The sequence below is a fragment of the Zonotrichia albicollis genome, chromosome 30 (assembly GCF_047830755.1).
Source record: "Zonotrichia albicollis isolate bZonAlb1 chromosome 30, bZonAlb1.hap1, whole genome shotgun sequence".
NCBI lineage: Eukaryota > Metazoa > Chordata > Aves > Passeriformes > Passerellidae > Zonotrichia > Zonotrichia albicollis.
In genome coordinates, this window is record NC_133848.1 from 5,645,654 (window position 1) to 5,671,973 (window position 26,320).

General features: G+C 53.3%; 2 protein-coding genes and 1 long non-coding RNA gene across 11 annotated transcripts; all 3 read right to left on the minus strand.

The window, feature by feature from the left end:
• Positions 1-792: 792 nt before the first annotated feature.
• Positions 793-14,299, minus strand: CHTOP (chromatin target of PRMT1). 2 transcript variants are annotated; one of them, XM_074529239.1, is made up of 6 exons: positions 14,108-14,299; positions 11,905-11,980; positions 9,150-9,300; positions 6,206-6,386; positions 4,489-4,626; positions 793-1,087 (listed from the first exon to the last, which is right to left on the minus strand). In XM_074529239.1, exons 2-6 carry the CDS (start codon positions 11,967-11,969, stop codon positions 885-887), a joined length of 738 nt encoding a protein of 245 aa, XP_074385340.1. In that variant the 5' UTR covers positions 11,970-11,980; positions 14,108-14,299; the 3' UTR covers positions 793-884. The 2 variants fall into 2 exon arrangements, with proteins under 2 accessions (XP_074385340.1, XP_074385339.1); XM_074529238.1 differs by having other exon boundaries at positions 6,206-6,389; positions 14,108-14,297.
• LOC141725500 (uncharacterized) lies at positions 6,938-9,143 on the minus strand. 4 transcript variants are annotated; one of them, XR_012577317.1, is made up of 4 exons: positions 8,694-9,143; positions 8,431-8,639; positions 7,961-8,190; positions 6,938-7,884 (listed from the first exon to the last, which is right to left on the minus strand). It is a non-coding gene; the product is annotated as an uncharacterized LOC141725500 (long non-coding RNA). The 4 variants fall into 4 exon arrangements; XR_012577315.1 differs by having other exon boundaries at positions 6,938-8,190; XR_012577318.1 differs by lacking the exon at positions 8,431-8,639 and having other exon boundaries at positions 6,938-8,166.
• A 1,921-nt stretch (positions 14,300-16,220) lies between the features above and the next one.
• S100A1 (S100 calcium binding protein A1) lies at positions 16,221-19,964 on the minus strand. Of its 5 annotated transcripts, none has more exons than XM_074529627.1 (3): positions 19,889-19,964; positions 16,601-16,749; positions 16,221-16,499 (listed from the first exon to the last, which is right to left on the minus strand). In XM_074529627.1, exons 2-3 carry the CDS (start codon positions 16,739-16,741, stop codon positions 16,356-16,358), a joined length of 285 nt encoding a protein of 94 aa, XP_074385728.1. In that variant the 5' UTR covers positions 16,742-16,749; positions 19,889-19,964; the 3' UTR covers positions 16,221-16,355. The 5 variants fall into 5 exon arrangements, with proteins under 5 accessions (XP_074385728.1, XP_074385730.1, XP_074385732.1 ...); XM_074529629.1 differs by having other exon boundaries at positions 16,601-16,784; positions 19,889-19,942; XM_074529631.1 differs by having other exon boundaries at positions 16,601-16,784; positions 19,866-19,889.
• Between the last annotated feature and the right edge of the window lie 6,356 nt (positions 19,965-26,320).

Genomic DNA, 26,320 nt, shown 5'->3' on the forward strand with positions numbered 1-26,320 from the left:
CCGGGCCCCGCCAGCCAATGGCGGCCGAGCTTTCATGGCACCAACCCGCCCCCCCCCCAGACGAGTCCCGCCCCCGGCGCCGCCGGGCCCGGCTCCCACGGGGAGCGCCGCGGGTCCGGCCCCGCTTATACGGCGGCAGCGGATCCCGTTATACCGCGGGAATGGCCCCGGTTACACCTCGGGAATGGCTCCGGTTATACCACGGGAATGTAGCGGGTCCGGTCCCAGTTATACCGCGGGAATGTAGCGGGCCCGGTCCCGGTTATACCGCGGGAACGCAGCAGGTCCGGCCCCGGTTACACCGCGGGAATGCCGCGGGTCCGGCCCCCGTTATAACCCGGTTATCCCGCGGGTCCGGTCCTGATCCTACCAGGATCGCCGCGGATCCGGCCCTGGTTATACCGCAGGTATCCATCCCAAACCACAAGAACTCATCCCAAAACCCAACAACCCCATCCCAAAACCCAACAACCCCATCCCAAAACTTGACAAACCATCCCAAAACCCAACCAAACCATCCCAAAACCCAACAACCCCATCCCAAAACCCAACAACCCCATCCCAAAACTTGACAAACCACCCCAAAACCCAACAACCCCATCCCAAAACTTGACAAACCATCCCAAAACCCAAGAAATTTGTCCCAAAACCCAACAACTCATCCCAAAACCCATCCATGGAGCTCCACAGCCACAGGTGCACCCCTGGCCCTGCCACCACCAGACTTCCCCACATCAGCTCCACCCCATCCTCAGTGCAAAACCACCAAAAAAAAAGATCCCAGGGGAAAAGAACAATCCAAAAAAAGTTTAATACAACAGAGAGTATCAAAACATCCAAGAACACACTAAGTCTGATTTCCCCCGGGGGTCGATCCCGGCGCCTCAGTCGGCGGCCTCGGGGTCCGTCTGTGCCATGTACGCGTCCAGCTCAGCGTCCAGGTGTCCCTTGGTCTTGGACATGTAGGCGTCCAGCTGGTTGTCCAGCTGCTCCTTGGTGAGGGCGGGCCGTGCCGAGCCTCTGCCGCGGCCCCGGCCTCTGCCGCGCCCGCCGAAGCCGCCCCGGCCGCGCCCCGCCATGCCGCGCCCTGCGGGGTGGGAAGGGACTGAACTGGGGTTTCCATCACAGCCTCCATCCTGGGATTGCACACCCCTCATTTTGTCCATTTTGGGATTTCTCACCCCACCCTGACACTGCCTCCATCCTGGGATTTCACACCCCTCATTTCGTCCGTTTTGGGATTTCTCATCCCACCCTGTCACAGCCTCCATCCTGGGATTGCACACCCCTCATTTTGGCCATTTTGGGATTTCTCATCCTACCCTGTCACTGCCTCCATCCCACGATTTTCCCACCCCATCACTGCCTGCATCCTGAGATTTCCCACCCCTCCATCCTGGGATTTCTGACCCCTCCATCCCCAGATTTCCCACCCCTCATTCCTGAGATTTCACACCCCTCCATCCTGGGATTTCACACTCCATCACAGCCTCCATCCCGGGATTGCACACCCCTCATTTTGGCCATTTTGGGATTTCTCACCCCACCCTCTCACTGCCTGAATCCCAAGATTTCCCACCCCTCATTTTGTCCATTTTGGGATTTCTCATCCTACCCTGTCACTGCCTCCATCCCAGGATTTCCCACCCCATCACTGCCTGCATCCTGAGATTTCACACCCCTCCATCCTGGGATTTCCCACCCCTCATTCCTGGGATTTCCCACATTTCCCACCCCTCCATCATGAGATTTCACACCCCATCACTGTCTGCATCCTGGGATTGCACACCCCTCATTTCATCCATCCCGGGATTTCCCACCCTGTGACTGTCACTGCCTCCATCCCCAGATTTCCCACCCCTCATTCCTGGGATGTCACACCCCTCCATCCTGGGATTTCCAACCCCTCATTCCTGCGATTTCCCACATTTCCCACCCCTCCATCCTGGGATTTCCAACCCCTCATTTCTGGGATTTCCCACATTTCCCACCCCTCCATCCTGGGATTTCACACTCCATCACTGCCTGCATCCCAGGATTGCACACCCCTCATTTTGTCCATTTCGGGATTTCTCACCCCACCTGGTCACTGCCTCCATCCTGGGATTTCACACCCCATCACTGTCTGCATCCTGGGATTTCCCTCACTGCCTCCATCCTCCATCCCAGGATTTTCCACCCTTCTTTGCCTCCATCCTGGGATTTCTCACCCCTCTCAGCCCCTTGGTGATTCCCAGAGATGTGTCTGACTCATGGCTACACTCCCAGCTCCTTCTCATCACTCAAGAGAATTTCAGAGCTTCCTAAGAATTCCTAATCCCAGCCTAACACCAATAGGGCATTTCCCCTCCCACCCCTGCCAAGCTCCATTTTTCAAACCACCACATTTTGGATTAAAGCTCTGAATTCCAGGCTGGGAATTTCTGTGTTTGCAGGCTCCACTCCCCTGTTTCAGCCAGGACAGGATCCCATCTGGATCAGGATTACCCCTGGATTAACCCCTGCCATGCCAGGGCACTGACCTCTGCCACTGATGCCGCCCAGCCCATGGCCCCTGATGCCGCCTCTCTGCACCATCCCAGGATCTCCCACCCTTCTTTGCCTCCATCCTGGGATTTCCCACCCCTCTCAGCCCCGTGGTGATTCCCAGAGATGTGTCTGACTCATGGCTACACTCCCAGCTCCTTCTCATCACTCAGAGAATTCCTAATCCCAGCCTAACACCAATAGGGCATTTCCCCTCCCACCCCTGCCGAGCTCCATTTTTCAAACCACCACATCTTGGACTAAAGCTCTGAATTCCAGGCTGGGAATTTCTGTGTTTGCAGGCTCCACTCCCCTCCTTCAGCCAGGACAGGATTCCATCTGGATCAGGATTACCCCTGGATTAACCCCTGCCATGCCAGGGCACTGACCTCTGCTGATGCCACCTGGCCCATGGCGCCTGATGCCGCCTCTCTGCACCATCCCAGGATTTCCCACCCTTCTTTGCCTCCATCCTGGGATTTCCCACCCCTCTCAGCCCCTTGGTGATTCCCAGAGAGATATCTGACTCATGGCTACACTCCCAGCTCCTTCTCACCACTCAAGTTAAGAGCTTCCTGAAAATTCCTCAATCCCAGTCTAACACCAACATCTGCCTCTTGGCTTTCCCATCCCACCCTGCTGATAAAACCATCATATCTTGGATTAAAGCTTTGAATTCCAGGCTGGGAACTCTTGGTGCTGCAGGCCTCCAGCCTCACAGAAGGATTCCACCTGGATCAGGATTCCCCCTGGATTAACCCCTGCCATGCCAGGGCACTGACCTCTGCTGATGCCACCCGGCCCATGGCCCCTGATGCCGCCTCTCTGCACCATCCCAGGATTTCCCACCCTTCTTTGCCTCCATCCTGGGATTTCTCACCCCTCTCAGCCCCTTGGTGATTCCCAGAGATGTGTCTGACTCATGGCTACACTCCCAGCTCCTTCTCATCACTCAGAGAATTCCTAATCCCAGTCTAGCACCAATAGGGCATTTCCCCTCCCACCCCTCTGAGCTTCCACCACATCTTGGATTAAAGCTCTGAATTCCAGGCTGGGAATTTTTGTGTTTGCAGGCTCCACTTCCCTGTTTCAGCCAGGACAGGATTCCATGATTCCCCCTGGATTAACCCCTGCCATGCCAGGGCACTGACCTCTGCTGATGCCACCCGGCCCATGGCGCCTGATGCCGCCTCTCTGCACCATCCCAGGATTTCCCACCCTTCTTTGCCTCCATCCTGGGATTTCCCACCCCTCTCAGCCCCTTGGTGATTCCCAGAGAGAAACCTGACTCATGGCTACACTCCCAGCTCCTTCTCACCACTCAAGTTAAGAGCTTCCTGAAAATTCCTCAATCCCAGTCTAACACCAACATCTGCCTCTTGGCTTTCCCATCCCACCCTGCTGATAAAACCATCACAATCTTGGATTAAAGCTTTGAATTCCAGGCAGGGAACTCTTGGTGCTGCAGGCCTCCAGCCTTACAGAAGGATTCCACCTGGATCAGGATTCCCCCTGGATTAACCACTGCCATGCCAGGGCACTGACCTCTGCTGATGCCACCCGGCCCATGGCCCCTGATGCCGCCTCTCTGCACCATCCCAGGATTTCCCACCCTTCTTTGCCTCCATCCTGGGATTTCCCACATTTCCCACCCCTCCATCCTGGGATTTCCCACCCCTCTCAGCCCCTTGGTGATTCCCAGAGATGTGTCTGACTCATGGCTACACTCCCAACTCCTTCTCATCACTCAGAGAATTCCTAATCCCAGCCTAACACCAATACAGCATTTCCCCTCCCACCCCTGCCGAGCTCCATTTTTCAAACCACCACATCTTGGATTAAAGCTCTGAATTCCAGGCTGGGAATTTTTGTGTTTTCAGGCTCCACTCCCCTGTTTCAGCCAGGACAGGATTCCATGATTCCCCCTGGATTAACCCCTGCCATGCCAGGGCACTGACTGACCTCTGCCGCCGATGCCGCCCCGGCCCATGGCGCCCCTGCCCAGGCCGCCTCTGCCCGGGCCCCCGCGGCCCCTGATGCCGCCTCTGCGCAGGCCCATCCTGGGGGCAATCCCTCTCCCGCCACGCAGCAGGCCTTGACCTTGGGTGGGAAACACAGAAAAATGGCTCTTGAGGTGGGGTTCCATGGGAAATCTCACCCTCCCAGGTGTGTCAGTCATCCCTCCTTTCCCCACCCTGAGCCCTGCTGAGCGCTGTTGGTCAGTTCTGGAATTCCAGGAGGGACATTGGGACATCCAGGTGTCCTTTGTCCCTTGAAACCTCCCCTCCTGTACCGTGTCCCTCCTCCTCTCCCCCAGCAACCACACGGTCTGGGAGTTCTGCTGGAGCTGTTGCAGATTCAGAATAAAACTCTGCATTAAAATTCTCCATCAGAACCAACTCCTGTCCTTCACCATCACCTTCAAACTTCTCCATCACAGGGAAACCTGAGGAACCTTCCATGGGAGGAAACTCCATCCTGCCACCACCAGAGCCCTGAAATGTTTGGACTTGTCTCCATGCACCCAACTGCAACATCCAGCTGGCCAAAAAGCCTTTTTGGGGTGATCCAGCCAAAAGTGTCTTTGGGTGAAAACACCACACATCCGGTCAGCCAGAAGTGTCTCTGGGGTGATCCAGGTGGCCAAAAGTGTTTCTGGGGTGATTCAGATAGCAAAAAGTGTCTCTGGGGTAGAAACACCACATTCAGCTGGCCAAAAGTGTCTCTGGGGTGATCCAGCTGGCCAAAAGTGTCTCTGGGGTGAAACACCACACACCCAGCCAGTCAAAAGTGTCTCTGGGGTAAAAACACCACATCCAGCTGGCCAAAAGTGTTTCTGGGGTGATCTGGGGTGTCCCTGGGGTGATCCAGCTGGCCAAAATTGTCTCTGGGGTGATTCAGACAGCCAAAAGTGTTTCTGGGGTGATCCAGCTGGCCAAAATTGTCTCTAGAGTAAAACACCACACATCCAGCCAGTCAAAAGTGTCTCTGGGGTAAAAATACCACGTTCAGCTGGCCAAAAGTGTTTCTGGGGTGATCTGGGGTGTTTCTGGGGTGATCCAGATAGCCAAAAGTGTTTCTGGCGTGATCCAGCTGGCCAAAATTGTCCCTGGAGTGATTCAGATAGCCAAAATTGTCTCTGGGGTGATTCAGATAGCCAAAAGTGTTTCTGGGGTGATCCAGCTGACCAAAAGTGTCTCTAGAGTGAAACACCACATCCAGCCAGTCAAAAGTGTCTCTGGGGTGATCCAGCTGGCCAAAAGTGTTTCTGGGGTGATCTGGGGTGTCTCTGGGGTGATCCAGCTGGCCAGAAGCATCTCTGGGGTGATCCAGCTGGCCAAAATTGTCCCTGGGGTGATTCAGATAGCCAAAATTGTCCCTGGGGTGATCCAGCTGGCCAAAATTGTCTCTGGGGTGATTCAGATAGCCAAAAGCATTTCTGGGGTGATCCAGCTGGCCCAAAGTGTCTCTGGGGTAGAAACACCACATCCAGCTGGCCAAAAGCATTTCTGGCGTGATCCAGCTGGCCAGAAGTGTTTCTGGGGTGATCTGGGGTGATCCAGCTGGCCAGAAGCGTCTCTGGGGTGAAACAAACCCCACACTTGCCCCTATTTGGCTCAGCCCAGCCAAGGCACTATCAGCAACACCAACAAACCCAATTTCACCCACGGGCACTGACCTCGGAGCGCCACCCCTCCTCGGAGGATGGCCCGGGCCCCGCGGCCCCGCAGAGCCCCCCGGGGCAGCCCCCGCTGGCCCAGGGCCAGCCCCCGTTGGCCCAGGGCCCCCCGGGCCAGCGCCCCCGCCGGCCGGCCCAGCCGCGCCTGGATGTTGCTCTTGCCGAGGCGTTGCTTCAAGCTCTTCTGGAAGAGAAGATTTGAGGGGAAACAGGGGTCATGCAGCCATCTGGGATTGGGGACACCACAGGGCTCCAGGGCAGGAAGGGTAAAGAGGGAGGGAGGGAGGGAAGGAGGGGTTTTAGGGGGTGTTGTTGCCATGGGATTGTGAGGTGAAGCAGATGAGCGTTTGGTCTGGAAAAATAGAGAGGAGACATCAACAGGCAGCAGCACCCAACATCCCCATGGAGTGAAAACCACCACTGACAACCAGGGGGTGTCACTGAGCTGAGGGAAAAAGTGGAAATTTTCTGCCAGTCCCTCCCAGGTATTTCGTTTTTAGGATTATGGAATGTTCACAGTTGGGAGGGATCCATGAGGATCATGCAGGCCAACTCCTGGCCCTACACACACACCCCAAAATCCCACCCTGGGCATCACTGGGAGCCTCTCCTGGAGCTCTGGCAGCATTGGGGATGTGCCCATTGCCAGGGGAGGCTGGGCAGGAAGGGTAAAGAGGGAGGGAGGGGTTTTAGGGGGTGTTGTTGCCATGGGTTGTGAGGTGAAGCAGCTCCCGGAGGCCGGGATGAGCGTTTGGTCTGGAAAAATAGAGAGGAGACATCAACAGGCAGCAGCAGCCAACATCCCCAGTGAGAAACCCCCACTGACAACCAGGGGGTGTCACTGAGCTGAGGGAAAAAGTGGAAATTTTCTGCCAGTCCCTCCCAGGTATTTTGTTTTTAGGATTATGGAATGATCAGAGTTGGGAGGAATCCATGAGGATCATCCAGGCCAACTCCTGGCCCTGCACAGACACCCCAAAATCCCACCCTGGGCATCACTGGGAGCCTCTCCTGGAGCTCTGGCAGCATTGGGGATGTGCCCATTGCCAGGGGAGGCTGGGCAGGAAGGGTAAAGAGGGAAGGAGGGGTTTTAGGGGGTGTTGTTGCCATGGGTTGTGAGGTGAAGCAGCTCCCGGAGGCCGGGATGAGCGTTTGGTCTGGAAAAAGAGAGAGGAGACATCAACAGGCAGCAGCAGCCAACACCCCCAGTGAGAAACCCCCACTGACAACCAGGGGGTGTCACTGAGCTGAGGGGAAAAGTGGAAATTTTCTGCCAGTCCCTCCCAGGTATTTTGTTTTTAGGGTTATGGAATGATCAGAGTTGGGAGGGATCCATGAGGATCATGCAAGGCCAACTCCTGGCCCTGCACAGACACCCCAAAATCCCACCCTGGGCATCACTGGGAGCATCTCCTGGAGCTCTGGCAGCATCGGGAATGTGCCCATTGCCAGGGGAGGCTGGGCAGTGCCCAGCACCCTCTGGGGGCCCTAAAATCCATCCTAAACCTTCCCTGGCACAGCTTCATCCCATTTCCTGAGAAGCCTGGGCACTGTGGAGGAAAACCTTTCCCTAAAATCCATCCTAAACCTCTCCTGGCACAGTTTCATCCCATTCCCCATTCCCTGGGGAGCCTGGGTGTGCCCAGCACCCTCTGGGGGCTCTAAAATCCATCCTAAACCTCCCCTGGCACAGTTTCACCTCATTCCCTGGGGGCTCTGTGGAGGAAAAACCTTTCCCTAAAATCCATCCTAAACCTTCCCTGGCAGTTTCATCCCATTTCCTGAGAAGCCTGGGCACTGTGGAGGAAAACCTTTCCCTAAAATCCATCCTAAACCTTCCCTGGCACAGCTTCATCCCATTTTCTGGGGACTCTGTGGAGGAAAACCTTTCCCTAAAATCCATCCTAAACCTTCCCTGGCACAGTTTCACCTCATTCCCTGGGGGCTCTGTGGAGGAAAACCTTTCCCTAAAATCCATCCTAAACCTTCCCTGGCAGTTTCATCCCATTTCCTCAGAAGCCTGGGCACTGTGGAGAAAAACCTTTCCCTAAAATCCATCCTAAACCTTCCCTGGCAGTTTCATCCCATTTCCTCAGAAGCCTGGGCACTGTGGAGAAAAACCTTTCCCTAAAATCCATCCTAAACCTCCCCTGGCAGCTTCATCCCATTTCCTGAGAAGCCTGGGCACTGTGGAGGAAAACCTTTCCCTAAAATCAATCCTAAACCTCCCCTGGCACAGTTTCACCTTATTCCTTGGGGGCTCTGTGGAGGAAGAACCTTTCCCTAAAATCCATCCTAAACCTTCCCTGGCAGTTTCATCCCATTTCCTGAAAAGCCTGGGCACTGTGGAGGAAGAACCTTTCCCTAAAATCCATCCTAAACCTTCCCTGGCACAGCTTCATCCCATTTTCTGGGGGCTCTGTGGAGGAAGAACCTTTTCCCTAAAATCCATCCTAAACATCCCCTGGGGACTCTGTGGAGGAAGAACCTTTCCCTAAAATCCATCCTAAACCTCCCCTGGCACAGCTCCAGCCATTCCCAGGATCCTGTCCCAGCTCTGTTCTCAGAGCTGCAGATCCCTGAGTGTCCTGAAACACCCTCAGCCATTCCTCCAGACCCTTCTCCATCCTCTGGACACTTTCCAACATCCTTTTTTTACAGAATTCCATTGGAAAAGACCTCTCAGACCACTGAGTGCAATCCCCCCACCTTGTGCCCAGCCCAGGTGCCACATCCAGGATTTTTCCTTTCCCTTCCCAGACAATTCCTCCTCATGTGTCCCATCCCACCCTCCTATCAGCGATTTAGGGAGAACCAGAAATCCCCCCTGATCTCCCCACACTCACCCTCCATCCCCTTCCCTTCTCTGGCCATTTTCTCTTTCCGGAGCTGTTTTTTTTTTTTCTCCACATCCTGCAAGGCCTCAAATCTGCTTTCCCCTCACCTGTTTGAGTTTCAGAGCAGCCTGCACTGACGGCCTGTTCTCCATCTGCTGGGCCAAACGTCTGTTTCGAGCGCTGGCCAGCTGCTGCTGCTGCATGGTGGCCCGGATATTCACCGGCATCGGCTGTTTGTTCTTCAGCATGTTAGTGAAGCTTCAAGGTCGAATAAAACGGGGTTTAATTAAAGCTTAAATAAACAATTATCGCCATTTCACGGTGCTCGAGTGGGGCTCCAGCTCCCATCAATATTTTTATGCAAAGAGTGGAACTTGATGGGATTTATGGATCCCTCGCTGGAGAGGCAGGAAATGAGGTTTTGGAAGTTTTCAGTGGGAATGAGAAAGGTGGAGGTTAAGAGATGGTAGAAGGGGTGACAACCAGCAAAAAGCAGGGATGGTTGTGATAGAGAAGGGAGAAACAGGACAGAAAAAAGCAAAATGAAGCCCCAAAAATTCTGGGAAAAGTGGCAAAATTCCAGGCTAGGAGGGAGGTTGGGAAGACACCAGCATAAGGTTGGATGGGATCACGTTAAAGCTTTTTCCAACCGTGATTGTACAAAATTCCACCACCAAGAATCTCCTGAATTCTGCCAAACTGTTCTCCTGAAATGAGGTCACTTGGGAATTGATGAGAAATTGAAATTTCTCCATTGAAGAGAGGTGGTAAATAAAGATTCTGAGCTCCAGCAGCTTCCTGGGAGCTGGTGAGCAAAATCCATCCCATAAAAATGAAAATTAATCCCTGAAAATGAAATTTAACCCCTAAAAATGAAATTCACCCCCTAAAAAGGAAATCCACCTCCTAAAAATGAAATGAACCCCATTAAGAATGAAATTTAATCCCTAAAAATGAATTCTACCTCGTAAAAACAAAATTCAGCCCCTAAAAATGAAATTCACCCCATAAAAATGGAATTTAACCCCTAAAAATGAAAATTCGCCCCCTAAAAATTAAATTTATCCTCTAAAAATGAAAGTCACCCCCTAAAAACAAAAATTCACCCCCCTAAAAATTAAATTTACCACCTAAAAATTAAATACACCCCATGAAAAGGAAATTCACCCCATAAAAAGGAAATTCACCCCCTAAAAAGGAAATTCACCTCTTAAAAAGGAAATCCACCTCCTAAAAATGAAATTTATTCTCTAAAAAGGAAATTCACCCTTTAAAAATGAAATTTACCCTCTCAAAATAAAATTCACCCCCTAAAAATGAAATTTACTGTCAAAAAACAAAATTTAACCCCCTAAAAATGAAGTCTGGTCCCTAAAAACAAAACTCATCCCCTAAAAATGAAATCCACCTCCTAGAAACGAAATTTACTGTCTAAAAACAAAATTTAACCCCCTAAAAATGAAATTTACTGTCTAAAAACAAAATTTAACCCCCTAAACATGAAATTTACTGCCTAAAAACAAAATTTAACCCCCTAAAAATGAAATTTACTGCCTAAAAACAAAATTTAACCCCCTAAAAATGAAATTTACTGCCTAAAATCAAAATTTAACCCCATAAAAATGAAATCCAGTCCCGAAAAACAAAACTCATCCCCCTGAAAATGAAATCCACCTCCTAGAAATGGAATTTACTGTCTAAAAACAAAATTTTACCCCCTAAAAATGAAATCCACCTCCTAAAAATGAAATCCACCTCCTAAAAATGAAATCCACCTCCTAAAAATGAAATTTACTGTCTAAACACAAAATTTAACCCCCTAAAAATGAAATCCAGCCGCTAAAAACAAAAAACTCATCCCCTAAAAATGAAATTTACTGTCTAAACACAAAATTTAACCCCCTAAAAATGAAATTTACTGCCTAAAAACAAAATTTAACCCCCTAAAAATGAAATCCACCTCCTAGAAATGAAATTTACTGTCTAAAACCAAAATTTAACCCCCTAAAAATGAAATCCAGCTCCTAAAACCAAAAAACTCATCCCCTAAAAATGAAATCCACCTCCTAAAAATGAAATTTAACCCTCTAAAAATGAAATCCGGCCCCTAAAAACAGAACTCACCCCCTAAAAATTAAATCTACCTCCCAGAAATGAAATCCACCTCCTAGAAATGAAATTCACTGCCTAAAAATGAAATCTACCGCTTATAAAGGAGGAGTTTGGGCTGACAGGGAGGGAAGGTGTCCCTGCCCTCAGCCTGCCCCATCGCAGCGTGTTTAACCCCAAAGCAGGACAGACAGACAGACAGACAAACAGACACCCGTCAGCCATCAGGGAGGAGCCAGACGAGGACAAACCCAGCGGGATGAGCTGGAACACAGCGAGAGATGGAGGTGAAGCCAAAGCTGGTGCCTCTTACAAGGCCCAGAGGGGCCTTCGGGCCGGTTCCGAGGCCGCCGCCGGCCTCTTACAGAGCCCACCCGGGCGGGCAGGACCCTCGGGCGCGGCAGCAGGGCCCAAATACCAATGTCAAAACATGTGGGAGAGACAGGGAGGGTGTGAGGTTGGTCTCTGCTCTTACAACACATCCCACCGGATTTACGACAACTAAAAGGCACGGAGAAATCCCCTCTCCGGAATTTTGGTTTGGCCCTTTTAACCTTGGGTAAGGCAGGTGTTGGAAGGTACCACCCGCTGGCTGGAGGAGGTTAAAAGAGGGCGGAAAAACCACGGTGGGTTTTTTTTTTTTGGATTTTTTTTTTTGTTTTTGGATAGTGAGAATTAAGTAAAAAAAAATAAAAAATAAAAAATATATATATATGATTTCTTAGGAGCTGAAGGTGCCGTTGGCTTCCTCACCGCTCGTTCAGAGACATCTTGGTGGTGCTCTTTAGCACGACCTTCGGTGCTGACTGTGCAGCCATCTTCAGAGAATCTGCAAAATAAAATAAAAATTTAAACATTTAGCACACATTTATATCACTAAATACCAAAAATCCCTTCTGTTCTGCAGCCATCTTCAGAGAACCTGCAAAATAAAGGACCCAAAAATAAAAATTTAAACATTTAGCACACATTTATATCACTAAATACCAAAAATCCCTTCTGTTCTGCAGCCATCTTCAGAGAATCTGAAAAAAAAAAGGACCCAAAAATAAAAATTTAAACGTTTAGCACACATTTATATCACTAAATACCAAAAATCCCTTCTGTTCTGCAGCCATCTTCAGAGAATCTGCAAAAAAAAAGGACCCAAAAATAAAAATTTAAACATTTAGCACACATTTATATCACTAAATACCAAAAATCCCTTCTGTTCTGCAGCCATCTTCAGAGAATCTGCAACAAAATTAAGGACCCAAAAATAAAAATTTAGACATTTAGCACACATTTATGTCACTAAACACCAAAAATCCCTTCTTCAGAGAATCTGCACCAAAAAAAAAGGGACCCAAAAATAAAAATTTAAACATTTAGCACATATTTATATCACTAAATACCAAAAATTCCTTCTGTTCTGCAGCCATCTTCAGAGAATCTGCAACAAAATAAAGGACCCAAAAATAAAAATTTAAACATTTAGCACACATTTATATCACTAAATACCAAAAATCCCTTCTGTTCTGCAGCCATCTTCAGAGAATCTGCAACAAAAAAAGGCCCCAAAAATAAAAAATTAAAAATTAGCACACATTTATATCACTAAATACCAAAAATCCCTTCTGTTCTGCAGCCATCTTCAGAGAATCTGCAAAAAAAAAAAGGCCCCAAAAATAAAAATTTAAACATTTAGCACACATTTATATCACTAAATACCAAAAATCCCTTCTGTTCTGCCTCCATGAGTGAAGGTAATGAAGATTACTGCAGGTTATGTGTAATACATTCATTTATTTTCAGTGATTTTTATCCCTCTGACAGGAATTTTTCAGTTCTGATTCTGTGATTTTTAATGTTTTAATCAATCAGGGAGTTCCTTGATTTCTCCCTTACCAAAAATTGACATTTTCACAGTGAATGCTTCAGCAATATTAGGAGGAATAATATAAAAATCGAGCAGCAAGATGGAAACCAAATGGCATCTTCAGAGCAAAGATGCAAACCAGAGCCCAAGACATCAAATTCATACAATTACTACATATTTACATAATCAAACATTAAAAAAATCTCTGTTCTGTGTGGATAACACTAAGAGTGAGACAAATGATAAATATTATATTTGTGTAATTTTAATAATTTCTAACCCTCTAGCAGGTTTAATAAATATGGGAGTTATTTTAATTTACCATAAGTAAATATTTATCTTTTTACAGCGAATATCTTATCAGTTTTTTGAGTAATAACACAAAAATCCAGCTGTAAATAAATAGCACCCAAATGCCTTTAGCACAGTGACACCTCCACATTTCCCATATTCTTAGCATGACCATGGTGCAAACCACAATTTTAAGGGCACAGGGAATAAAATTGGGAATAAAAATCCAAGATGATGCTACAAAAGCATCATCGGATCCTCTAAAAACATCGAGGTTTAAATCCCCTCAGGGCAGGGATTTAAATCCCCCCCAGTGCTGGATGCCACAGAAACACGCTGGGTTCCAACCTCCGAGCTCTGCAGATCGATTTATTAATTTAATTTATAATTAGCAGCAAATTTAACGGGTGGATGACTACGGGGATGCGCTCACTGTATAATACCCTCAAAAAACCGCTTTATTGAGAGGATTTACACCTGGAAATTGCGGCAACAGAAAGCCTTATTGTTGTTTTAAATTATTTTAATAATTTGATTTTAATACACAGCAGCTTCTTCAATTTAAAGTGATTTTTAAAGCGTTTTTCTTCCTGAGGGAAAAATAAATAAGGTCGGCTCCCTCAGGCCCGGCTCTGGAGCTCGATAAGGGGGAAAAGCCCCGACCCTGAGGGGGCCATGAGGGGATCGTGAGGGGGATTGTGAGGGGGCCATGAGGGGATCGTGAGGGGGCCATGAAGGGATCGCGAGGAGACCGCCAGGGCCCTCAGGACCGCCCCCCCGGCTCTCCGCCCCCAGGCGCTCACTCACCGAAGCACACGGTCGCCAGGTCTCCGGTGGCTCCGGCGGGCGAGCGGGTGATTGCGGGGCCGGTGTGGGGCCGGCGCGGGGCCGGGGCCGGGGCTGGCGCTGAGCTCCGCCCGCTCCCGCCGCCGCCGCCGCTTCTCCCTCAGCTGCCCGCGACAAAATGGCGCCCGCGCCGCTCCCGCCCCCGCCGAAATGGCGGCCGCGCTCCCGGCCACGCCCCCTCTAGCGCGAGCCCCGCCCTTGATGGGCGGTGATTGGTGGAGCCGTGGAGGGGGCGGGGAAAGAGGCGGGGCGGATGGGGAGGCGGGGCCAGTCTGGCGGGAATTCGGGGTGGAGTCCTGGTGACGTCATAGGGATCCGTGTCGTCATGGAATCGTCATGGAATCATCAGGGAATCGTCATGGAATTGTCGGGGAATTGTCAGGGAGTCGTCGGGGAATTGTCATGGAATTGTCATGGAACCATGCTGTGAAAAATGCGTATTTTATGATTGGCTTTTGGCAAATATAGAAATGAATATTATATGTGTTATGTCAGAAAGTGATGCTGTATTAATTCTCTTAAGTACTATGTTAAATACAGTTTTAGGTTATAATAAAATGTTAAAATAGAAACGATGCAATGTAAGATTCTTATTTTAAAGAAAGGACTCACACTGACATAGCAGCCACAGGACACCTGAATCTTTCAGAGAAAAATAATTTATTGCTCCATTATCAGGAGAAACGAACTTCTTCCTGCCTTGATTAACCCTGAAGATGACATTAAGATTCAGAGGAAGAAGCTGACTCTGCCCAGACAGAATGCTGTATTTGAATGGAATTTATGCATTATGTATGAGATATATGAATATTCAACAGGCGGTTGCTTTTAAGAGTTAATCCTCTGTTAACGTGTGTCCTTTTTTGGGTTTATTTTGCCCAGAAAAGGAACTTGGACCATTTTCTTGTATTTTTATTGCCTCGTATTGTCCTAAATCCAAATTGTTTGAATTTTTATTACTGTAATTATATTACTATTTTTATATCTCGATCCCGAACCGGGATGGCGGGCGGGCGATGGCGCTGGCGGCCCTGCTGGAGCCCTTGGCCACTGTCCCGTCCCGTCCCGTCCCATCCCATTCCCGGGAGATCCCAACCGGTTCCTCCGGCCCCGCGGGTGCCTCCGGAGCCGCCCGTGGCGAGTCCCGGCCTGTCCCGTCCTCCCCCGTTCCCAAATCCCGGTGATCCCGGTGTGCCACAGCCCGGCGGGGTCACCCTGCCCTGGGGGGGATCCCAGTGGGAATCCCGGGGGGGATCCCAGGGGGGATTCAAGGGAGGATCCAAGGGGGATCCCAGGGGGGATCCCAAGATGGTTTCCAAACCCTTGGGGTGACCCCGGGTGGATTTCCCTGTGACCCCAGAATGGACCTCAGGGTGGATCCCAGGCTGGATCCAGGACTATTTCCAGGCCCTTGGAGTGACCCAGGGTGGATTTGCCCATGACCCCGGGGTAAATCTGGGGTGGATCCCAGAGTGGATCCCAAGACAGTTTCCAAACCCTTGGGGTGACCTAGGGTGGATTTCCCCATGATCCCAGGATGAATTCGAGGGTGGATCCCAAGACGGTTTCCAAACCCTTGGGGTGACCCAGGGTGGATTTCTCCATGATCCCAGGATGGATCCCAAGGGGGATCCCAGGGTGGATCCTAGGGGGGATTCTGAGGCGGATCCTGGGGTGGATCGTGAGGTGGAATCATGGAATTCCAGGGGGGATCCCAGGGTGGATCCAGGACTATTTCCAGGCCCTTGGGGTGACCCAGGGTGGATTTCCCCATGATCCCAGGGTGGATCCCAAGGGGGATCCCAGGGTGGATCCTAGGGGGGATTCTGAGGTGGATCCTGGGGTGGATCGTGAGGTGGAATCATGGAATTCCAGGGTGAATCTGAGGGTGGATCCCAGGATGAATCCCAGGGATGGATTCAGCCCTTTCCAAGCCCTTTTCCAGCCCCTTGGGGGTGACCCAGGGTGGATTTCCCCATGACCCCACACTGGGACATCCCCCAGGGGCACTCACAGGGTGGATCCAGGGCAGGAATCCCGAGCAGGACCGAAGGAAGGAGCTCAAACACCCCTCGGGTTGGGTCGGTGCCTTTATTGTGCAGCTGGATCCCATCAGGATCCCCTGGGAATTCCGGGGTGCAGAGGGGCTGAGCTGGGGGGGCTCTGGGGGCGCTCTGGATTTTGGGATCTGCAGCAGGAGAGGGGAGGGTCAGGCGTTCTCCCAGAAGAAAGTGTTGCAGGCCACGGTCAGGGTGGCCACCAGGACCACGAACTCCTGGAAATCCACCTCTCCATCGCCGTTCTCATCCAGGTCCTGCATGATCTTCTCCACGGCCCCCGCGTCCTTCTGGGCCTGGGGGTGACACAGGGTGAGCCCAGGCGCCGTTCCCCTGGGAAATGGGGGGAAAATGGGGGAAAAGGAGCCCTCCCAGTGGCCAAACTGGTCCCAGTTACCTCCAGGAAACATCCCAGCTCGCTCTGCAGCAGCTCCTTGAGCTCCTTCTTGCTCAGCTTGTACTTGTCGCCCTCCTTGCCCGAGTAGTGGTGGAAGACGTTGATCAGGGTCTCCATGGCCCCTTCCAGCTGCGATGCCATGGCTGCGGCTGCGGGACCCCCAGCACGTCACCTGCCAGCCCCCCTGTGTGGGTGACACGTCCTGGTCACAGCCCCCCGATTCCTCATTCTCCAAATTCCTGATCCCCCAAATTCCTAAAGCCCCGAATTCCTCATCTCCCAAATTCCTCAGACCTCAAATTCCTGATCCCCCAAATTCCTGATCCCCCAAATTCCTGATCCCCCAAGTTCCTGATCCCCCCAATTCCTAATCCTCCAAATTCCTGATCCCCCAAATTCTGATCCCCCAAATTTCTGATCCCCCAAATTCCTGATCCCCCAAATTCCTGATCTCCCAAATTCCTCAGCCCTCAAATTCCTGATCCTCCAAATTCTCATCCCCCAAATTCCTGATCCTCCAAATTCCTGATCCCCCATATTCCTGATCCTCCAAATTCCTGATCCCCCCAATTCCTTAGCCCCCAAATTCCTCAGCACCTAATTTCTTCATCCCCCGAATTCCTCATTTCCTAAATCCCTGATCCTCCAAATTCCTGATCCCCCAAATTCCTCACCCCCCAAATTCCTCCCCTCCTAATTTCCTGATACCCCACATTCCTCATCTCCTAATCCCCCAAATTCCTCAGCCCCCAAATTCCCCACCCCTCAGATTCCTGATCCTCCAAGTTCCTGATCCCCCAAATTCCTCATCTCCTAAATCCCTGATCCCCCAAATTCCTCATCTCCTAAATCCCTGATCCCCCAAATTCCTCAGACCCCAAAATATCACCCACCCCTGGCTGTGGTCATGCTGGGCAGGACTGGGGGGTCTGGGGGGGGTCCCAGGGGTTGGGCAGAGGGTTCTGAGGAGATCCCAGGGGGTTCTGAGGGGATCCCAGGGGGTTCTGAGGGAATCCAGGGGGTTCTGAGGGGATCCAGGGGGTTCTGAGGGGATCCAGGGAGTTCTGAAGGGATTCCAGAGGGTCTGGGGGGATCCCAGAGGGTCTGAGGGGATCCAGGGTTTTCTGAGGAGATCCCAGGGGGTTTGGGGGGATCCCAGAGGTTTCTGAGGGGATCCCAGAGGGTCTGAGGGGATCCAGGGTTTTCTGAGGAGATCCCAGGGGGTTTGGGGGGATCCAGGAGGTTCTGAGGGCCGATTCGGGGTGGCACCAGAGTCACCTGCGCTCACCTGAGCTCCCCGCGCTCCGAGTGCTCCCTCCCGGCCGGGCCGGGCACGTTAAATAAGCTCCAATCCCCCTCCCTCCGGGAGGATCCGATACCGGGGCTGGGCAGCCGGGCTGGCACCACGAGCCAGCCCCGCAGGGGCCGGGCATGGGGGGCACAACCCGCGGGCAGCGCCCCCAGACCCGCGGGGGCACAGCATCGCTCAGGAGGGGTGCCCGTGCCACCCTCCAGCGTCACCGGTCACCCCCAAATGTGTCAAAACTGGGGACACTGTGAGGATTGGGATGGGCACCGGGGTCCCTCATTGGGGAGGTGACCTCGGGGTGGCACCGTGGTGGCACCGCGGTGGCACCGAGGGCATCCCCCGTCTGTCAGCGCCGGCACCGGGGCCGCATCCCCGGGGTCGCTCCCGGTGCCCATCACGGATCCGGTGTCCCCGGGAGCCGGCGCGGCCCGGGGGGAGCGCCGGGGGCTATCGGGTGACTCGGCGCTCTCAAAGGGCTCTTGTCCGCCCTCAAAAGGCCCCACAAGGCCCGGCCCGGCGTTGCTGCAGCAACGGCTCGGCCGAGGAAACCGGAGCCGAGCTGGCCCCGGGGATGCTGATAATGGCCGGGATCCCGTTACGGCCCCGGGGCCGAGCGGGCTGGAGCCCCGCAGCCCCCGCGGCTCCGGCGGCCCCGGGGAGAGCGGCACCGGATTCCTGAGTGCCCTGAATTGCTGATTCCCAGATTGCTGATCCCCTAAATTCCTCAGTGCCCGAATTACTGATCCCCCAGATTGCTGATCTTCCACATTCCTGATCCCCTGAATTCCTGATCCCCCGAACTCCTCAGCCCCCGAATTCCTGATGCCCCGAACTCCTGATCCCCCAAATTTTTAATCCCCTGAATTCCTCATCTCCTAAATTCCTGATGTCCCAAATTCCTCAGCCCCCAAGTTCCTCAGCCCTCAAATTCCTCAGCCCCTAAATTCCTAACCCCCCAAATGCTTCAGCCCCCAAATTCCTCATCCTCCAAATTCCTGATGCCCCAAATTCCTCAGCCCCCAGTTCCAAATTCCTAATCCCCTGAATTCATCACCCTCCAAATCCCTCATCCCCCAAGTTCTTCATCCCCTAAATTCCTAATCCCCCAAATTTCTGATCCCCCAGGTTCTTCATCCCCCAAATTCCTCAACCCCTAAATGCTTCATCCCCCAAATTTCTAATCCCCCAAATTCCCAATCTCCCAAATTCCTCATCCCCCAAATGCTTCAGCCCCCAAATTCCTCATTTTCCAAATTCCTGATCCCCCAAATCCCTCATCCCCCAATTTCCTAATCTCCCAAATCCCTCATCCCTCAAATTCCTGATCCCTCAAAATTTTCAGACCCCAAATTCCTAATCCCCCAAATTCTTCATCCCCTGAATTCCTAATCCCCCAAATCCCTGATCCCCCAAATTCCTAATCCCCTAAAATCCTAATCTTCCAAATCCCTCATCCCCCAAATCCTCAACCCCTAAATGCTTCATCCCCCAAATTCCCAATCCCCCAAATTCCCAATCCCCCAAATTCCCAATACCCCGAATTCCTGATCCCCCAAAATTTTCAGACCCCAAATCCCTCACCCCCAAATTCCTCCCCTCCCAAATCCCTCACCCCCTCTCCGTGACCCCCCCCAGGATTTGAGACCCCCCCCAACAGCAGCACCATTTCCAGCAGGGCCGGGCGGTGCCGAGCCCTAATTAGGGGTTAATTTAATTAACATCCTGCAGCTCCCTCATTTCCTGTCCCCGCCATCTCTGTGTCCTGTCCCTCAAAATTCCGAGTTTGGGGGACACCAGGACGGGTCGGATCTTAAAATTCTGAGATTGGGGGACACTGGGAGGGGCCGGATCCCAAAATTCCGAGTTGGGGGGGGTGGCACGGGGAGGGATCCCGGGATCCCGAATTTGGGGGGCACCGTGAGGGGCCAGATCCCAAAATCCCGAGTTTGGGGGTACCGGAGGGGTCCCGTGTCACTCACTCTCGGTGTCCCCGTCCCCAGAGCGGATCAGGATCCCGGGAACGTCACCGGGCTCGTGACAGGGACGGGCATTGGCCAAAAATAACCCCGGGCCCAGCCCGTGCCAGGCGGGCACAGAGGGGACAGAACCGAGACTGGCACGGGTGGAACGTGTGAGGGGCATTGCCAGCGCCCCAAACCCTTTGGGACAGCGGGAACGGGGGCGAACCCCAAATCTGGGGGGTCCTGGGAGGGCAAATTTCCAGCTCTTCCCAAAGTGGACATGCCAGGAGCTTTACACACACCTTAAAGCAGATCCCAGCACCCCAAAACCCTTTGGGACAGCGGGACTGAGGGTGAACCCCAAATCTGGGGGGTCCTGGGGGGTCCTGGATCCTGGATCCTGAAGCAGGACCAGTTCCAGGAGCTTTACACACAGCTTGGAACAGATTCCAGCACCCCAAATCCTTTGGGACAGCAGCACTGAGGGTGAACCCCAAATCTGGGAGGTCCTGGGGGGTCCTGGATCCTGAAGCAGGAGCAGTGCCAGGAGCGTTACACACAGCTTGGGACAGATTCCAGCACCCCAAATCCTTTAGGACAGCAGCACTGAGGGTGAACCCCAAATATGGGGGCTCCTGGGGGTCCAGGGCAGATTCCCAGGAGCTGTTCCCAAATCAGGAGCAGCGAGGGACATGCCAGGAGCGTTACACACAGCTCAGAACAGCTCCCAGCACCCCAAATCCTTTGGGACAGCAGCACTGAGGGTGAACCCCAAATCTGGGGGGTCCTGGGGCTTCCTGAGGGGTCCTGGGGGCTCCTGGGGGTCCAGAGCAGATTTCCAGAATCTCTTCCCAAATCAGGAGCAGTGAGGGACATGCCAGGAGTGTTACACACAGCTCGGAACAGCTCCCAGCACCCCAAATCCTTTGGGACAGCGGGACTGAGGGTGAACCCCAACTTTGGGGGCTCCTGGGGGTCCAGGGCAGATTCCCAGGAGCTGTTCCCAAATCAGGAGCTGTGAGGGACATGCCAGGAGCGTTACACGTAGCTTGAAACAGATCCCAGCCCCCCAAATCCTTTGGGACAGCGGGACTGAGGGTGAACCCCAAATCTGGGGGGTCCTGGGGCTTCCTGAGGGGTCCTGGGGGCTCCTGGGGGTCCAGAGCAGATTTCCAGAATCTCTTCCCAAATCAGGAGCAGTGAGGGACATGCCAGGAGCGTTACACACAGCTCAGAACAGCTCCCAGCACCCCAAATCCTTTGGGACAGCAGCACTGAGGGTGAACCCCAAATCCGGGGGGTCCTGGGGGGGTCCCAAACCCTGCAAGGCAGATTCCCAGGAGCTGTTCCCAAATCAGGAGCAGCGAGGGACATGCCAGGAGCGTTACACACAGCTTGGAACGGGTCCCAGCCCCTGCTCCACTTTGACCCAGCCAAACCAGTTGCTCCAGTTTAAACCAGTGCTGGGGCTGGGCCGGATCTTGTCTCCACATCCCATCGGCTGCAAGAGGCTTTTCCATCCTCCTCGGGCTTTGGGAAGGGAGGAGCTGAGGTGGCCGGGCTGGGGACACCGCCCGTGGTGGCTCTGTGGCAGCAGTGTCACCTGCAGAGAGAGACGGTGGGGACAGCAGGGGACATTGTCGGGCTGGGGACACCGTGGTGGCCGTGGTGACATCCCTGGTTGGGGTCTCCAGCTCACGCAGGGGTCATTGCCAGGCTGGTCACTGTGGTGGCCGTGGTGGCCATGGTGGCCGTGGTGACATCCCCAGTTGGGGTCCCTGGGCTGGTCACCCTGGTGGCCATGGTGACATCCCCAGTTTGGGGTCTCCAGCCCAGGCAGGGTGCGGAGAAGCCCAGGATGAAGATGTGGAAGTGGACACTGAACCCCCTGCTCGTGGTCACTCTGTCACACACGGTCTTGGGGTCCTATATGGGCTGAGTCTCTATATGGTCCCTGTCCCTATATGGGCCAAGTCCCTACATGGTCCCTGTCCCTGTATGGCCTGAGTCCCGTCCCTGTCCCTATATGGCCCAAGACCCTTTATGGTCCCTGTCCCTATATGGGCCAATTCTCTATATGGCCCATGTCTCTACGTGGTCCCTGTCCCTATTTGGCCCAAGTCCCTGTACCATCCCTGTCCCTATATGGCCCAAGTTCCTATACAGTCCCTGTCCCTATATGGCCCAAATCTCAATATGGCCCAAGTCCCTGTATGGCCCGTCCCTATATGGTCCCATCCCTGTCCCTAAATGGCCCTGTCCCTATATGTTCCTTGTTCTTATATGGCCCGAGTCCCTATATGGCCCTATATGGTCCTGTCCCTGTCCCTATATGGCTCAAGTCCTTATATGTTCCTTGTCCCTATATGGCCCAAATCTCTATATGGTCCCTGTCCCTATATGGCCCAAGTTCCTACACAGTCCCTGTCCCTATAAGGCCCAAGTCTCTATATGGGCCAAGTCCTATACGGTCCCATCCCTGTCCCTATATGGCCCAAGTCTCTCTATGTTCCTTGTTCCTATATGGAACATGTTCCTCCATGTTCCTATATGGCCCAGTCCCTGTCCCTGTATGCCCCAAATCTCCATATGGTCCCATCCCTGTCCCTATATGGCCCAAGTCTCTCTATGTTCCTTGTTCCTATATGGAACATGTTCCTCCATGTTCCTATATGGCCCAGTCCCTGTCCCTGTATGCCCCAAATCTCCATATGGTCCCATCCCTGTCCCTATATGGCCCAAGTCTCTCTATGTTCCTTGTTCCTATATGGAACATGTTCCAGGGCCATGTTCCTATATGGCCCTGTCCCTGTATGCCCCAAATCTCTATGGTCCCATCCCTGTCCCTATATGGCCCCCACCTCTGTCCCTATATGGCCTGAGTCCCTCCACGACCCCAGTCCTGTTCCCTCCATGCTCCCCTCCTGTCCCCGCTGGTGTCCCCAAGTCCATCTCACCCCTCCCTACCCACGGGGACCGCCCCGATGGGAATCCCAGTGTGACAAAACCCCCTGGATGTCACCGGGATGTCCCCTCCCCTTCCCTCTGTGGGGACACCTGCCCCTTGCTCACCCCAAATTCCAGGCTCAGGAGTCACGGGCCCGCCTGGCTCCGGGGCCGCTGATTCACCCCAAACCTGTCCCTGACGGATTCACCCCAAACCTGTCCCTGGCTGATTCACCCCAAACCTGTCCCCGCTCCCGTCCCTGACTCACCTGCCCTTTCCCAAGAGGCCACCCCGGTGTCCTGACGTGGGGCTCGGGGACCGTCCCAGCCCCGTCCTGTGTCCCCTCCCGTGTCCCCTCCCGTCCTGCCCGGGCCGGATGGGGCTGCAGGAAACCAATTCCTGCCCCGTGAGCTGGAGTGACAACTGCGGGGTGGGGACAGGGCCCGTGGGAGCCTCCCTGTCCCCATCAGTGTCTCAGAGCTCAGCACAGCCTGGTGACAGTGACATTGACGGTGACAGTGCTGGGGACATCCCTGTCCTCGCCCCTAATACACCCCAGAGGCTTTGGAGACCCCAAATTCCCGAGTTTTGCTTTTGGGGGCTGCAGGAAACCAATTCCTGCCCAGTGAGCTGGAGTGACAACTGTGGGGTGGGGACAGGGCCATGCCAGCCCCTGGGAGCCTCCCTGTCCCCATCAGTGTCTCAGCACAGAGCGGTGACAGTGACATTGTGCTGGGGACACCCCTGTTCTGAACCCTAAAACATCCCTGGGGCTTTGGGGACCCCAAATTCCTGCGTGTTCCCCTGGGGGCTGCATCTTCACTTTTACTCACACCCCTGGGTGAGGTTGGGGTTGTCACCCAGGTTGGGGACAGTCCTGAGATGGACAATTGTGACACTGTGGTGGGGATACCCCTGTCCTGGGCCCTAAAACACCCCTGGGGGCTTTGGGACCCCAAATTCTTGCGTGTTGCCCTGGGGGGCTGCAGCTGCCTTGGGGACATTGGGGACATTAGGGACATTGGGGACAGTCCTGAGGTTGATAATTGTGACATTGTGCTGGGGACACCCCTGTTCTAAACCCTAAAACATCCCTGGGGCTTTGGGGACCCCAAATTCCTGTGTGTTCCCCTGGGGGCTGCATCTTCACTTTTACTCACACCCCTGGGTGAGGTTGGGGTTGTCACCCAGGTTGGGGACATTGGGGACAGTCCTGAGGTTGATAATTGTGACATTGTGGTGGGGATACCCCTGTCCTTGGCCCCAAAACCCCTCTGGGGCTTTGGGACCCCAAATTCCTGTGTGTTCCCCTGGGGTGCTGCAGCTGCCTTGGGGACATTGGGGACATTGGGGACAGTCCTGAGATGGACAATTGTGACATTGTGGTGGGGACACCCCTGTCCTCGGCCCTAAAACACCACTGGGGCTTTGGGACCCCAAATTCCTGCGTGTTCCCCTGGGGTGCTGCAGCTGCCTTGGGGACATTGGGGCTGCAGCTGCCTTGGGGACATTGGGGACATTGGGGACAGTCCTGAGGTTGATAATTGTGACATTGTGCTGGGGACACCCCTGTTCTAAACCCTAAAACATCCCTGGGGCTTTGGGGACCCCAAATTCCTGTGTGCTCCCCTGGGGGCTGCATCTTCACTTTTACTCACACCCCTGGGTGAGGTTGGGGTTGTCACCCAGGTTGGAGACATTGGGGACAGTCCTGAGATGGACAATTGTGACATTGTGGTGGGGACACCCCTGTCCTCGGCCCTAAAACACCACTGGGGCTTTGGGACCCCAAATTCCTGCGTGTTCCCCTGGGGTGCTGCAGCTGCCTTGGGGACATTGGGGACATTGGGGACAGTCCTGAGGTTGATAATTGTGACATTGTGCTGGGGACACCCCTGCCCTCAGTCCCCAAAACACCCCTGGGGGGATTTGGGACCCCAAATTCCCACGTGTCACCCTGGGAATGGGACAGTTTGTCACCCAGGTTGGGGACAGTGCTGAGATGGACAATTGTCACATCGCCCTGGGGACTCCCCCTCTCTGAGCCCCCAAAACACCTCTGGGGGCTTTGGGACCCCCAATTCCTGCGTGTTCCCCTGTTTGTCACACCCCTGAGTGAGGTTGGGGACATTGGGGACAGTCCTGAGGCTGAGGGTCCCCTCGGGGTGTGTGGGGCACAATTTGGGGTCCCCGTGGGAATGGGGAGTGCCCGATGTGCCATGTTATAAATACCCACTGATTAAAGGGGAGGGCCGTCCCAACCCCCTAATTAATTGGGATTAATTAATTTTTTACAGAGCCCACTATTAATAGGGATGATGTCAGTGGGAAGCTGAGTCACAACTCTCACTCGGTGAGGGCCCAGCCGGGATGTGACAGGGATGTGACAGAGATGTCACCGCGGCTCTGGGGTCACCTCCTTGTCCCCAGGCCTGCAGTGAAGGACCTGGGGGTGACACGGCCCAGGAATGGGGCTCAGAGTTTGGATTTAATCATTTTTCCACCCAAACCCATCCTGATTTTGGGAATATTTCTGTGCACAGTCCCGGTGATGCCCCAGCCCCAGTCATCAGGATGTCACCGTGGCTCTGGGGTCACCTCCTTGTCCCCAGGCCTGCAGTGAAGGACCTGGGGGTGACACGGCCCAGGAATGGGGCTCAGAGTTTGGATTTAATCATTTTTCCACCCAAACCCATCCTGATTTTGGGAATATTTCTGTGCACAGTCCCGGTGATGCCCCAGCCCCAGTCATCAGGATGTCACCGTGGCTCTGGGGTCACCTCTTTGTCCCCAGCCCTGCAGGGAATGACCTGGGGGTGACACCTGCCCTGCACCTCCAAAATGGGGCTCAAAGTTTGGATTTAATAATTTTCCACCCAAACCCATCTCGATTTTGGGAATGTTTCCATGCACAGCCCTGGTGATGCCCCAGCCCCAGTCACCGGAATGTCACCGTGGCTCTGGGGTCACCTCTTTGTCCCCAACCTTGCAGGGAATGACCTGGGGGTGACTCCTGTCCAGAAAGGGGCTCAAAGTTTGGATTTAATCATTTTTCCACCCAAAATCATCCTGATTTTGGGAATATTTCTGTGCACAGCCCTGGTGATACCCCAGCCCCAGTCACTGGAATGTCACTGTGGCTCTGGGGTCACCTCTTTGTCCCCAGCCCTGCAGGGAATGACCTGGGGGTGACACCTGCTCTGCACCTCCAAAATGGGGCTCAAAGTTTGGATTTAATCATTTTCCCACCCAAACCCATCCCGATTTTGGGAATGTTTCCATGCACAGCCCTGGTGATGCCCCAGCCCCGGTCACCGGAATGTCACCGCGGCTCTGGGGTCACCACACTGTCCCCAACCTTGCAGGGAGCGACCTGGGGGTGACACCTGCCCTGCACCTCCAAAATGGGGCTCAACGTTTGGATTTAATCATTTTTCCACCCAAACCCATCCCGATTTTGGGAATGTTTCCGTGCACAGCCCTGGTGATACCCGGTCACCGGA

Excerpts from the sequence above, each read along its gene's own strand:
- CHTOP (XM_074529238.1), bottom strand. The coding sequence starts at position 11,969 with ATGGCTGCACAGTCAGCACCGAAGGTCGTGCTAAAGAGCACCACCAAG. Across the intron at positions 6,390-9,149 it reads CTGCTCTGAAACTCAAACAG|AAGAGCTTGAAGCAACGCCT; the intron begins GTGAGGGGAAAG and ends CTTCTCTTCCAG. Across the intron at positions 1,088-4,488 it reads GGGCGGCATCGGCGGCAGAG|GGCGCGGCATGGCGGGGCGC; the intron begins GTCAGTCAGTGC and ends CCCACCCCGCAG.
- S100A1 (XM_074529628.1), bottom strand. The coding sequence starts at position 18,033 with ATGCCCGGCCCCTGCGGGGCTGGCTCGTGGTGCCAGCCCGGCTGCCCA. Across the intron at positions 16,750-17,888 it reads TCGGAGCGCGGGGAGCTCAG|CCGCAGCCATGGCATCGCAG; the intron begins GTGAGCGCAGGT and ends GGGGTCCCGCAG. Across the intron at positions 16,500-16,600 it reads AGCTGGGATGTTTCCTGGAG|GCCCAGAAGGACGCGGGGGC; the intron begins GTAACTGGGACC and ends TGTCACCCCCAG.